The sequence below is a fragment of the Solea senegalensis genome, linkage group LG3 (assembly GCF_019176455.1).
Source record: "Solea senegalensis isolate Sse05_10M linkage group LG3, IFAPA_SoseM_1, whole genome shotgun sequence".
In the NCBI taxonomy this organism is placed as follows: domain Eukaryota; kingdom Metazoa; phylum Chordata; class Actinopteri; order Pleuronectiformes; family Soleidae; genus Solea; species Solea senegalensis.
The window spans coordinates 1,043,132-1,057,168 of NC_058023.1; the positions used below are offsets into that span (position 1 = coordinate 1,043,132).

The following is a 14,037-nucleotide window of genomic DNA, read 5'->3' on the forward strand; positions in this document are numbered from 1 at the left end:
TTAAGTGTGTGTGTGTTATTTTTGTCTCGGTCTGGACTCACAGCGGCGGGCGATTGAATTTATCTTATCTTCATTTCCAGACTGCGATGGAGCCATGCTGCTGTTAAAGGTCAAAGGTCAGGAGTTGGGGGTCAGGAGCAGACCTGTGTGTGTGTGTGTGTGTGTGTGTGTGTGGGTAAATTAAGGGTTAGAGTGACGGTTCACGGACCATGAAAGAAATTCCAGATGCTGAGGAATTTGTCTTTACTGGGAATTGTGCGTGTGTGTGTGTGTGTGTGTGTGTGTCGCAGAGAGAGGTCATGAGCACAGCAGAACACACACACACACACACACACACACACACACTCACTCAGCAGGCGTCATCGTCCAGGTTTTTTTTTTGTTTAAAAACAGTAAACTAATGTCTTCACCGCGTCTCGGAAACGATCACACGTTCATTTATGGCGCCGCGAGTTGAGCTATGGGCGGAAAAGTTTACGCTGCGACAATCACACGTAAAGCCGAGACTCGTAAACGTGAAAACAGTGACGACCTCGGCCGTTAAGACGAGTCAGAGACGTACGGAAGCCTCACACTGCCACGATTCAGCGTTGTTAAAGCTGCACTCAGTGATTTCCTTCAGTTCAGCTCTGTATTCTGATATACTCGAAACAAATTCAGGAGATTGTTTCCATTCCATAAAGCATTTTTTTTTAGCAAAAATCTAAATTTGAAATAGAAATGAGCCTAAATAATATAATTCAGATTCAGTTTAAAAATGAAAATGAATGATTTTTCCAAAGTCAAACTTCATCCATGTAATTATGACATGATTGGGCTTCCGTACGCAGCAGAATCTGCGGTTTGCTCCAATCTTTAGTTTCCTGTCTCCGTGTTGTTATTACAGAGACGACAGAAAGTCACACTTCATTTATTCATCAATGAGGTTCAGATACGACAAATGTCTTTGTTTTCTTTATCGTTTCAAGCCATGTATAAAAAATAAGAAGAAATTTATATAAAAAAAAATTCTCAGTAAAAAATTCTGTGAAAAAGTCAAAAATAACTGAGTTTGTTTGGAGTCGTAAAGTTCGCAGCTTTACGTCTCGGACAGAGACAAACGTCCAGCTGCCTTTTTATGGCTCTTTGTCGTTTTTCTTCCTGTGTCGTGTCTGTGGCTCCGCCCCCCCCGCGATCAGAGGGCGGTGGCAGACTTGACCTTGGATGACAGAACCTGCCGGAACCTCCTCTTCAGCTCCTGCATGTTGGGAGACTTGGGCCGGGCCAGGTGGAGGCCACCCCGCCTCTTCTCGCCGTTCCCGCCTCCCAGCGCTCGGATCACCTGGGGGACAGTGAACGTGTGACGTGGCTTCATTCAGATTAACACAGGGATTCATGTTTTCATTAAGACAAGAATAATAATAAAGGGTGTTTTTTTTTGTGGCTAAAAACAACCCCAAAAGGTGCTCTGAGGCTTTTATTGTGAAAATCACACCCACGTCCTGTGTTGAGTCTAAACAAAGCAAACAGAAACATACAGAAGAGTCCTTTTAAGGCTTCACTCATAAATATGTGACTCGATATAACCGCACAGATCCCACAGGAAGTGTGTGTGTGTGTGTGTGTGGGGGTAAGCCCCCGCAGTGGTGCGGTGGTGCGAGCGGTGGACCCGCAGCCAAACCACCGTCCCCAGAACCTCAGTGGGGGGAAAATAAAGACGTTAATAAACGACGACGTGAGAGCGTTCACCTCCTGACACAGATGAAGAAACGCGGCGTGGACTCCGTCGTGGTTTTCTCTGGCCGACGCCTCGAAGTACACGCCCCCTGTGACACAGTGAGGACAGCATTCACTCGTTCATCGGTACACAGAGGGGACAATGTCACGTGACTTCAATTACTCTTAATTTTCTTATTTATGTCATTGTTTTATTGCATTGAGAAAGTATGAAATCATTCATTCATTCATAGAGCGTCCAGAGCAGAGGTGTCAAACTTGCGGCTCGTGGGCCACATGTGACCCGTCAGCCCATTTTACACGGCCCACTATTTGCATTTACGATGATAATAATAATACATTAAAAAAATAACAGTTAATTATGAACACATGAGTGACTGTTTTTGTTATTTTTAGATTCATTTTAAATCATAAATGTGTTTTTATTGTTTGAAATGCTTTTAAATTACCATCACTGCTATATTATGATCGGATATTGTGAACTTTTTGAGTTTGAGCTGAAGAAAAAAAAAGTTCATCTCAAGTTTTCCAAAAATCCGAATTTTTCCCAAAAACCAAATTTAAAGACGTCCAAGTGAGTGAATGAATCCACTTCATAACTCAATCTCTATAAAATTTTTTAGTGTATATTTAAAAACATATCATCACATGACCACTATTTGGAGGGTGGGGGGGGGGGTAAGAGGAGAAGGACGTCCCACCTAGAGAAGCCGCCAGCGCCTCGCCTTCGTCCACGGGCACCTGCCGAGCGCGGAGCAGGTCACTCTTGTTGCCGACCTGCACGGGATTCCAGATTACAGGCGAGATTAGAGCAGAGGGATTAAGGTCAGCGTGAGTCACGTTCCGCCATCTGCCGCTGACACAAACGTTCAAACACTGACCAGGATGACGGGGATGTTTCCTGACGGGTGGATGCGTCTCACGTGCTGGTACAGAGGCTGGATGGTTCTGTAGCTGCTGTGGTCGGTGATGGAGAAAACCAGCACGTAACCGTCCGCCCAGTAAATGGACCTGGAAGTTCAGGACGAGGACAGTCACTAATAGTTGTAATAATAATAATAATAATAAGTTAGTAATTTAAAGGTCTGACCTGTTGATCTGCTCCTGACAGTACAAACCCTCAGCATCGTCCTGCAAAAAGACACAAATCATCAGGTCTTCACTGACCAGATCCAGAGCAGGCTGCACGTCCACAACGTGACACAAGAGTTGTCTATGGCTAGGACGTCACGCTACGACGTCACGCTACGACGTCACGTGAAGATGTCACATTATAATGTCACGCTACGACGTCACGCTACGACGTCTGTCCTCCATAGCTGTGTCTTGAGACATCTCGCGACACAGGGTTAAAGTGTCTTGTCCACAAGTTGACACACAGACGAGCAGCTGCACATGAAGTAGGAGGACAACCTCATTTTGGTAAGAACTGGACCATGGACAGGTCTGCTGGACCAGCAGGGACATCGCAAAGGAACCCTAACCAGGTGGACCGAGGTGGTGGTCAACTTTGCTAATAAAGAAAAGCTGCCGAGACACACACACACACACACACACACACCATCTGCTCCAGATAATAAAGTTCTGAATCCTGACCCCTCTGGACCACCCAGGTGTGACAGCAGGAACCAGTGAACTTAACATTCCTTCCACTCACTTTGTCCTCAAACAGAGTTCCAGGACAGACAGTGGATGTTCACTGAGGACACTCGGCTCTTTAGCTCTTGATCTTCAGTAACTCCTCTCCTTCTCCGTTCTGGAAACACTTTTTTTAATCTAGTAATTATTTCTCTGTAATCTCTGAAGGTTTCTCAGCGTCTTCCTCCGTGTTGTCAGGAGGAACTCCCTCCACTGTCTCCGCTCTCGTCCCCAGGGTCTGGCTAAACGGAGCCTGGAGGCACGTTACGCTCATTAAGGTCCTCATGTGTGTGGAGATCGTCCTCAGGTCACTTCCTCTGACTTCAAATTGCTCTCAGATAAGTTGTTTTTTTTAAACTTAACTTCCTTAAACCGTTTCTGCTTCGAGATATAAACCTAAAGTGAGGAAACTGTTTCACCAAACAAATACAGCTGCAAATTTAACCCTTTTAGTATAAATAGAGATTTTAGTGTCTTCATAAAAGCAGATGAATTCCACGTCAGTTCAAGTCTACGAAGTTTGTAAAGCACTCACTCTCCCACACCAAACCCCATAGAGAGAATCAGTGATTTTAGCTCGTGGGGACACAGGAGCTGCTGGTCTGCTGCTGCCTCGTGTGGTCACTTTGTGTCACTGAGGTCATTCTGAGTGAACAATTTCAAAAGCGGAATTCACTAAAATAAGACATTTGAACTTAGTGATGGAGGCAGCAGTGGATCAACGACTCCTGTGTGCTGTGATGTTAAAATCACTGGTTTTCTCTATGGGCTTTGGTGTGGGAGAGTGAGTGCTTTACAAATGTGAGTTTTGCAGTTTTTCTTTAGTTTGTACATTGAAAACACTCCACGTTCTCTCATGTTCTCTCACACTCTCTCGCATTTGCTCACGTTCTCTCATGTTCTCTCGCGTTCTCACGTTCTCTCACGCTCTCTCACGTTCTCTCATGTTCTCTCACGTTCTCTCATGTTCTCTCACGTTCTCACGTTCTCTCACACTCTCTCACATCCTCACGTTATCTCACGCTCTCTCATGTCCTCACGTTGTCTCACGCTCTCTCATGTTCTCTCACGTTCCCTCAAGTTCTCTCAAGCTCTCTCTTGCTCTCTCATGTTCCCTCACGCTCTCTCTTGTTCTCGCACGCTCTCTCGTGCTCTCTTGCGCTCTTCTCATGTTCTCTCACGCTCCTCACGTTCTCTCACGTTCTCTTACGTTCTCTCACGTTCTCTTACGTTCTCTCACGTTCTCTTACGTTCTTTCACGCTCTCTCTTGTTCTCGCACGCTCTATCATGCTCTCTCACACTCTCTCATGCTCTCTCATGTTCTCTCACGCTCTCTCGCGTTCCCTCACGTTCTCTCGCGCTCTCTCATGTTCCCTCACGCTCTCTCTTGTTCAGGCACACTCTATCATGCTTTCTCACACTCTCATATTCCCTCACGTTCCCTCACGTTCTCTCAAGCTCTCTCTTGTTCTCGCACGCTCTATCATGCGCTCTCACGCTCTCTCGTGCTCTCTCATGTTCTCTCACTTTCTCTCGCGTTCCCTCACATTCTCTTACATTCTCTCACGTTCCCTCACGTTCTCTCACGCTCTCTCTTGTTCTCGCACGCTCTCTCGTGCTCTCTTACGTTCCCTCATGTTCTCTCACGCTCTCTCTTGTTCTCACACGTTCTCTCACGCTCTCTCTTGTTCTTGCACGTGCTCTCTTCACGTTCCCTCCGTTCTCTCCCGCTCTTCACTTGCTCTCTTACGTTCCCTCCGTTCTCTGCTCTCTCTTGTTCTTGCTCTCTTCTCTCATGTTCACTCATGTTCTGTTCCCTCACGTTCTCTTACGTTCTCTCTTGTTCTCGCACGCTCTCTCATGCTCTCTCATGTTCTCTCACGTTCCCTCACGTTCTCTCACGTTACCTGCAGAGCGACACAGGGAGTGTCCTGGATCTGAAGAGACACTTCCTCCCCGTCCAGTGTGACCTTCCTGGAGTAGAGCGCTCCTGCAGAGTCACAGCATCAGTGTTTATGTTTGTTTATGTTTGTTTATGTTTGCGATGAATATTTAAGAAAACAGAATCTCACCAGTGTTTGCTTCATAATCTCCGATGAACCTCTTCGTCAGGAACCTGACGATCAGAGCTGAGGAGGAGACGAGAGAAACAGACGAATGAGTGAAACCTGCAGCACACTGACCCACACCATCATCACCCTGCAAATATTTGACCCCCCGAGTGTCGCTGGAATTTCCCGTTTCCCTGACGATTAACTGTGAGGTTGTGAAAAACGCTGGCAACAGAAACCAAGCAAACAGAAGAAAATGATTCATGAATGCTGAGAATCTGTGTCGCAATATTCTGAGTCTGCTCTTAATCAATAAATAATTCACTCTATAACTCTTTGTATTTCACTTAACTGCATCTTATTACTATATATGATTGTTTTTTTTATCCAATAAAAGGTCATGTTACTCCACTGACTCCAAACCAATGACATCATTTATTATGAACATGTTTCTAAAGCTTTTACTTATTTTATAGGATTATTTGTAATTTAGGAATCCATGACGTGCATATTAATATCAATGCTTTTGTCATGTGACCCAATTTTTTTACTACTTTAACAGGACACGCCTCTTTGAATTGGAGTCTAATGTCAATGAATAAAATAGCCATAAAGTCGTGTTATTTTTACGTTAACGTTTCATTTTTAAGACTTATTTGTAAAAAAAATATAAGAATTATGAAACCAGTAGTTATTTTGAATAAAAGCAACAATTTAAATTTAGATAAATAACATTTCATAATAAAATAATAATAAAAAATAGGTGGAAAGCGTTGTCACCCCCTGCTGTGCATGCTGAGTATTACATCTCCATCATTTTTAAGTAACTTTATGTCACTTTTTTGTTCATTTTCAGTCAATAAACCCACAAAAACATCGTCCCTCTTGCACGCGGTTTTTATCGTCCCCTCTCTGTACCGGGAGCCAGATTAAAGGGTCTTTCCGTGAAATCGCCTCACCGGTTTTGCCCACGTTACTCGCGCCCAGGACCACGATCTTCACGGTCTTGTTGGGAACGCAGTCCAGCAGAGGATACTCGGGAATGGGCACCAGCAGGAAATTCCCAGAGCCGCTGCTGCTGTTCATGGTTCTGTGAGCAGCAGAGTCTCCGGGCAGCCGCATTTAGATCCTTCTGATCCAGAACCTGGACCCGCGCGTGTGCGTGCGTGCGTGCGTGTATGCGTGTGTGTGCGTGAGAGAGAGAGAGAGAGAGAGAGAGAGAGAGAGAGTGTCTGATATCACTCCAGTATTCCCATCATCTTCCTGCTGCAGTAAAACATCCCTGCTCCTCCAGATCCCGAGTCTGATCCTGGATCCTGAGACCAGATCTCTGCGCAGGAGACGACATTCCCAAATACCCTCCAGAGAACATTCCCACTTTCATCCACATCCACAGAAGAAGTGGAGGGAAAAGTTTGCAGCTGTGGATGCCAGTGTTTCCTCTGCTGTGGACGGACTGAGACTGGACTCAAGAGGAGGAGGAGGAGAGAGAAGTGGAGGAGGAGGAGGTGGGAGAGTTTAAACCATTCCCTCTGAAATTCCCATGAGATCAGACTTTAAGTGAGATCATGTTTCCAGTCTGGACTCAGGCCATGAAGCCTCATTATCACAATCAGCAAAATGTCAAACTTGTATCTGAATAAAGTTAATAAACAACATTAGGTCATTCAATTATATTTACACTGTTGCATAAACAGTCAGTTATTACTCATCAGTGTTAGAGAGGAAATATTAAACCTATATTTATGAAATAGAGCCCAATAATGTTTTATTATCTAAAGGTAAAAGTTACGTTAAATACTTTCAATGTATAAATATGACTTGTAAAACATGCAAAACATGTAAAAGATTCACAAACATAAACATAAACAGAAAACACCGCCCGCCTCTTCCGTCTCCGTGCGAAGAATCGAACGAATAAACGCTCCCTCTCTGATCCAAACTGGACGACAGGAAGCTGCGTAAAGACACACAAAAACATCACCCAGACAACCGGAAATCGCCCTATTCATTCTTCAAAATAAAACATGACAACGAATAAAAAAATAAACGTGGAGCCACAATTTAAATGATCTACTTATTCTTTGACTGTGACTGACTAGAACAGATATAATTTAAATAACATTTATCTAAATAAATTGTTGAATTGATTTATAATAAAACAAGTTTATTTATCGGACAACGCACACATTATAAAAACAGACGTAGCTTATTTTGAAAAGCCGTGCCGGAAGTGCCGGCGGGTGTCGTCCATGTTTGATTTGACAGCAGTGTAACCCGGGGACAGACGAAGTGTCTCTGCCGCCGCAGTGTCCCTTCTGTACGTGTCTCTGTCCATTTCAGTGTCGGGTTCGGTCCAACATGGCGGCTCACGGATGGAAATACTGATGACAGTCCGAAAGATCGCGTCGATTTGTACGATGGTAAGAAGCGGACGGTTCGGCCGCGCTCGGCTGTGTTCGGATCTGTCCGGCGCTGCCCGGGATGCTAATGCGCTAGGTGCTCTGCTAGCGTCATGCTAATAATAACAACAGGGAAAGTTGTGGCGCTAACGCTAGCGCAGTGACACAGTGGTTTTACTTTGTGAAGATGACGTCACCGTGTGTAAACACAGCTTGTTTGTTTGTGTGTGTTTGATTTATTTACCGCTGCGTGGTTTGTTTAACTCCCGAAGGACCAGCGGCTCACTGCGAGCTAGCTTAGCCTGCGAGCAACGGTCAAAGTTGTCACTGTCAGTGACGATGGTTCAGTCCGGTGAAGATGGTTCAGTCCACTCCAACACTAAACGGTTTACGATACATGACGATATTGCCGGGACACCCGCGATGACGATATTCACCGAGATTAGTGACCTGATTTTTTTTTTTATAAAATTGGATATGAATATGTAATTAAAGCCTAATAAATGCAACAACAAGGAGAGGACGACATAAATATCACACATTGCCATACATATCGCTTGCACTAAGTGTGAAGTGGACTGAAATATCAATAGATTTTTTTATGCTAATCAACTTTAATGTTTATTTGTAACATCATTTGAAAAATTCTACGCTAAAAAAACCATACGTTGATACTTGGCGTCTCACGACGAGATATTGTGATATTTCAATGTAACGATTGTTAGGGATTATTTTCAAGTTGTGAAGAGAAAACCAGGTAAACAAACAATAAATATGTGAAGTAAATGTAGATTTAGTTTTTAACGTCTCTCTGCCGTCAGGGCGCCAATGCCTCTGCCTTGGAAAAGGAGATAGGACCGGAACAGTTTCCCGTGAATGAACACTACTTTGGATTAGTCAACGTAAGTGTCCACACTCACTCTCTCACCGAGTGACACAGTAGATTATATTCAACATACTGTATACACATGTTATTTAGAAGATAGAGAAACACTGATTGTTCCCATGATCACTTCTCAGTTGTTAATTGATGACGTCCTTTAACGTGTTTTTCTCTTGTGTCGTCTGCAGTTTGGAAACACGTGTTACTGTAACTCCGTGTTACAGGCGCTGTACTTCTGTCGACCGTTCAGGGAGAAGGTGCTGGCATATAAGGTGAGTGAGTGAGGGATGAGACAACTTGTTTTCTCTTGTGAAATCATGTTACATTACATTACATTACATGTCATTTAGCAGACACTTTTATCCAAAGCGACTTACAAAAGTGCATGTTAAAATAATATTTGGGCCCAAACCTATTGTAATCCTTCAGATTATTTTTATATCCGTGGTTTTGCGGTCATTTTTGAGTGGGTTACCGTGGTTTAATTAACACTGATGGAGGAAGAGGAACCACAAGACGTCTCCTCTTCTCTTCTTCTCCTGCAGGTGCAGCCGCGGCGGAAGGAGTCACTCCTCACGTGTCTCGCCGACCTTTTCAACAGCATCGCGACGCAGAAGAAGAAAGTCGGCGTCATCCCTCCCAAGAAGTTCATCTCGCGGCTGAGGAAAGAAAATGGTAGATGAATCATGAGACTGTCTGTCTTCTTTTTTCTTTTTTTTTTCCACTTCCTGTCACCCTGGAGTGACACAGTGGAGGCGTTTGTTGTCACAGCTGAGACATGTCAGTGATCTCGACTCGTGTTTATTTTCTCCTCCTCGTTCCCCGTCCGTCTGCTTCTCCTCTTGCACGTGTTCTTATTTCTTTCCGTTTCTCTTGTTCCCCCCCCCCGTCGCCCGTCGCTCAGAGCTCTTTGACAACTACATGCAGCAGGACGCCCACGAGTTCCTCAACTACCTCCTCAACACCATCGCCGACCTGCTGCAGGAGGAGAAGAGCCAGGAGAGGCAGCAAAACGGAAAACTGCTGCAGAACGGAGGAGGAGGAGGAGGAAGTGAGGGAGGAGGAGAGAGTGAAGGAGGGAAGGAGACGCAGCAGACGTGGGTCCATGAGATCTTCCAGGGAACGTTGACCAACGAGACGCGCTGTCTCAACTGTGAGGCCGTACGTGTCCAGTTATTAGCTCTCCCACACCAAACCCCATAGAGAAAATCAGCGATTCTAACGTCATAGCACACAGGAGCTGTTGATCCACTGCTGCCTCCATCACTAAGTTCAAATGTCTTATTTTGTCAATTCGGCCTCTGAAATCCTTCGTTATGGTTTAAATCACTGACACAAAGTGACCACACGAGGCAGCAGTAGACCAGCAGCTCCTGTGTCCCCGTGAGCTAAAATCACTGGTTTTCTCTATGGGGTTTGGTGTGGGAGAGTGAGTCTGTCTAACAGTGAGATAAGACATCGTAGACTTTATGACGCAAGTCTTTTGTAGAGTGGATAACTGTGTCTGATACTGTGTCTTTTTAATCTCACGTGACCCGGTCTGTCCTCGCCTGTGTTTCAGGTGAGCAGTAAAGACGAGGACTTCCTGGATCTGTCGGTGGACGTGGAGCAGAACACGTCCATCACTCACTGTCTCAGGTGAGTCCTGGACACGTCCTGGTGTGAAAATCAGAGCAATGAGCCTTTAATAATACTCAGTGTGTGTGTGTGTGTGTGTGTTCTGTGAACAGGGGCTTCAGCAACACAGAGACGTTATGCAGTGAATATAAATATTACTGTGAACAGTGTCGCAGCAAACAGGAAGCTCAGAAAAGGTACGTGACGCAGCATCTGTCATCGCCTACAAAGTCTCTTGACCTTCCTTCCTTCCCTTCTTTCCTTCCTTTCTCCTTTCCTTCTGTCTGAACAGAAAACTGATTTCAACAACATTCTCTTAAACAGTAACTGTCGCCAAAGTAGGACGCCAAAGCCACGGTTAGAATAATAATCTGAAGGATTACAGTAGGTTCCTCGCACAAATTTGTGCCAGGGGCTGTTTCAGATTAATTCAGAAACAAATTACAGTCCTAAACTTTAATGAATTTAATATTATTTAATTATGTTTTGTTTCGTTTTTAAAAGAAATTTAAAAAAAACAACTTTAACAACCATAAAAATCTTAATATTGAGACTGCATCCCGTTTTCTGCTGTGGAGATTAAAGCATGAATCGACTCACCCTGTCACTCTGTGTGTGTGTGTGTGTGTGTCAGGATGAGGGTGAAGAAGCTGCCGATGATCCTCGCCCTCCACTTGAAGCGCTTTAAGTACATGGACCAGCTGCACCGCTACACCAAGCTGTCGTACCGCGTCGTCTTCCCGCTGGAGCTCCGCCTCTTCAACACGTCCGGCGACGCCACCAACCCCGACCGCATGTACGACCTGGTGGCCGTCGTCGTGCACTGCGGCAGGTCAGCGACAAAAAAAATGAAATGATTCACTTTAGACTTTAGAAAAGCATTCAGTTACTTCTTTATGGTTCATTCACGCAAGAAAAAAACTGAATTTAACTTCTTAACAAAATCTGGTTTTTCTTCACTCTCTCACACCAAACCCCATAGAGAAAACCAGTGATTTTAACATCACAGCACACAGAAGTTGTTGATCCACTGCTGCCTCCATCACTAAGTCCAATGTCTTATTTTGTAAAATTCGGCTTTAAAAATCCTTGGTTCAAATTTACCTCAGTGACACAAAGTGACCACACGAGGCAGCAGTAGACCAGCAGCTCCTGTGTCCCCGTGAGCTAAAATCACTGGTTTTCTCTATGAGGTTTGGTGTAGGAGAGTGAGTGGTTTTACAAACGTCCCTTTGACGTTAAGTGAATATATAAGAGAATAAAATGTATATAAAGACGTCTCTGAGGTCTTCTGTGCGTCTCCCTGTCCTGCAGTGGACCAAACCGTGGACACTACATCACCATCGTCAAGAGTCACGGCTTCTGGCTGCTGTTTGATGACGACATCGTAGAGGTGAGACGCACAATTATTTTGCTCTCGTTGTTGAAATATTCAGTCGTCAGATTACACACACACACACACGTTGACCTACATACTTGAGCAGAAACAGGAGATGATGGTAAAAAAAATCATTTCTTACTTTTCATCGCAGTCGTGAAGAGGAAAAACCTGGCAGACAAAATGAAGTTGCCGATGTGTTCTCCTGCGTCTTCTGTGATTTATTTAAAGTCTGCAGTGAAAGTAGTTTCAGCTGCTGATTCTGCCGAGTCATCTCTGTGGTAACAGAAATAATAAATGAAGCCGCGCTGCAACATTTTTAACAGATGTTTAGAAGTTTTACATCATAAAATCATGATGTTGTTGTTGTGTGTGTGTGTGTGTGAGTGGAACTGTGATTTATTTATCTGCAGCTCCTGCATTTAAATCTGAACTTCACTAAAAAACCTCTAGAAATCACAAATGTCAGTTTACTTTCAAATCACAAACATAAGATAATAAAAACAGTTTTTTAAGATTTATTTGATGAAAGTGGCTGTTAGCAGCTGTGGGCGGGGCCTTAGGAAGCCCCCTGCTCAATGAACATGTTCCCAGAGTTTTCCACGACAGAATACTTGTAAATATCTAACGTTTGTCGGATTATAAACGTTACGTATTTACAATTATTTTTTTCTCTTCGAGCTGTGAATACTTTCCATTTTTCCTGGTGTCATTAAGTTGCTATGCTAAGCTATGCTAACCATCTCTCTCCGCCTCTTGTCGCAGAAAATCGACGCTCAGGCGATTGAGGAGTTCTACGGCCTGACGTCGGACATTTCTAAGAACTCAGAGTCCGGTTACATCCTGTTCTATCAGTCCAGAGACTGAAGACACGCCGAGTCCCCAACAGAGGGGGAGGGGCTTATGGCTGCTGCTGGCTCCGCCCAGTACGCTCACACAAGTATCCAAGGCTTTATTTCCTTGTAGGCGGAGCTTTGCACTGAAGCGCAGGTCACCTGTTCGCCTCCTGGATCACAAAAAAAAAGAAAAAAAATGGAGAATCGTCGCGAGCACCTTACGAAAAACAAGATGGCCGACGCTAACGCTCGCTTCGCACTGTGACGTCACGTCGCACCCAAGCCGCCGCTCTGGAGGTGAACGACGAGAGGACCGTCGCCATGACACAGAGTGACCAGTCAGCTGTTTGTGAATCGTCATTGTCATGGTAACCACCCATAGCATTTCTTTCCCCCGTGTGTTCATATTATACCGCGCTAAATTAGCTTCACGCTAACACACTCGCCATAAATTCCATAAATTCCATAGATCGCAGTTTGGTGACAAAATGGTCGACTTTTTTTCAAATAAATTTTTTGAGGCGGAGCTAACAAGTGTCACAGGAAGTGAAATTTAAATATGTATCTTTAAGTATTGAGCCTTAAAAATAATAATCTGACAATCTCTGTAGCTTTAAAAAAATTAACAAAAAAATCTTTGTCTCTTCAGTCAAACAGGAAGTTGTTTTTACTTCCTGTTTTTTCCCCGCAGCATGAAAAAGTTGCAGAGAATAAAAAATGTTAAATGTTTCGGTGTTTTATTGATCGGTGTCTGATCTCATGCTAACACTCAAAATGGCTTCTTTCTCTTCTTGAACAACACCGCCGCGTTCCATTTACATCGGAAGTTGGAGGAACTGAGCGCGACCTCACCTCCGAGTGAACCGTGTTAAAATCATCCGACGTCTTTTTCTTGTTGTTTTTTTTACGCACACAAAAGTTGTAAACGAGTGAACAAGTTAATTACTGAGAATGTAAAAAAGAATCCGACGCGCGTTCCACGTGATTCCGAGAACACAGATCACACTTTCACGTCGCTTGATTTCAAACGCTCCTGATCAGCTGTTTCTACACTGCCACACTGATGAGTCTCCACCCGGCCGGGGCTGCCTCACACTCTCAAACAAGCTCACCCCCGTCTCTCGTTGGAGGTGAACATCTGCCGCGGTTTGGTTTTGTTTCACATTAAAACGTTGAAGAGTTCAAGTCCAAATCTGAAATGTTCTCAGACGGCAACAACACCACTTCCTGTTTCCTGTCCGCGCTGCTTTTTTTTTTTTTTTTTAAGTTTTGTTTTAAATTTATAGTTGATCTTTTTTTTTTTCTGTTAAATGAACAAAAAACAAGCACAAAAACAAACAAATGTCGACCTTTTTTTATAATTTAAATATTATAAATGTTTTTCAATGTTTCACCTGTTGTTTTTTTTGTTTTTTTTACATATAAATATATATATTTGTTTTCATTTGAACGTCTACCTTTGTGGCGTCGGCAGCTCTGACTCTTGTTTTTGTTTTATTTTGAAAGGACGTGTCG

General features: G+C 44.0%; 2 protein-coding genes across 2 annotated transcripts; one reads left to right on the forward strand and one right to left on the reverse strand.

Annotated features, from left to right (window-relative positions):
• Positions 1 to 993: 993 nt before the first annotated feature.
• Positions 994 to 7,678, reverse strand: rasl11a (RAS-like, family 11, member A). The gene is made up of 8 exons (XM_044021960.1): positions 6,366 to 7,678; positions 5,428 to 5,484; positions 5,263 to 5,345; positions 2,807 to 2,847; positions 2,598 to 2,727; positions 2,418 to 2,493; positions 1,729 to 1,805; positions 994 to 1,321 (listed from the first exon to the last, which is right to left on the reverse strand). Exons 1-8 carry the CDS (start codon positions 6,526 to 6,528, stop codon positions 1,175 to 1,177), a joined length of 774 nt encoding a protein of 257 aa, XP_043877895.1. The 5' UTR covers positions 6,529 to 7,678; the 3' UTR covers positions 994 to 1,174.
• On the forward strand, positions 7,660 to 13,792 carry usp12b (ubiquitin specific peptidase 12b). Its single transcript, XM_044021958.1, has 10 exons — positions 7,660 to 7,829; positions 8,630 to 8,710; positions 8,880 to 8,963; positions 9,237 to 9,366; positions 9,596 to 9,852; positions 10,253 to 10,329; positions 10,422 to 10,505; positions 10,943 to 11,140; positions 11,623 to 11,701; positions 12,452 to 13,792. The coding sequence occupies exons 1-10, from the start codon at positions 7,782 to 7,784 to the stop codon at positions 12,551 to 12,553; spliced, it is 1,140 nt and encodes a 379-aa protein (XP_043877893.1). The 5' UTR covers positions 7,660 to 7,781; the 3' UTR covers positions 12,554 to 13,792.
• Positions 13,793 to 14,037: the final 245 nt, after the last annotated feature.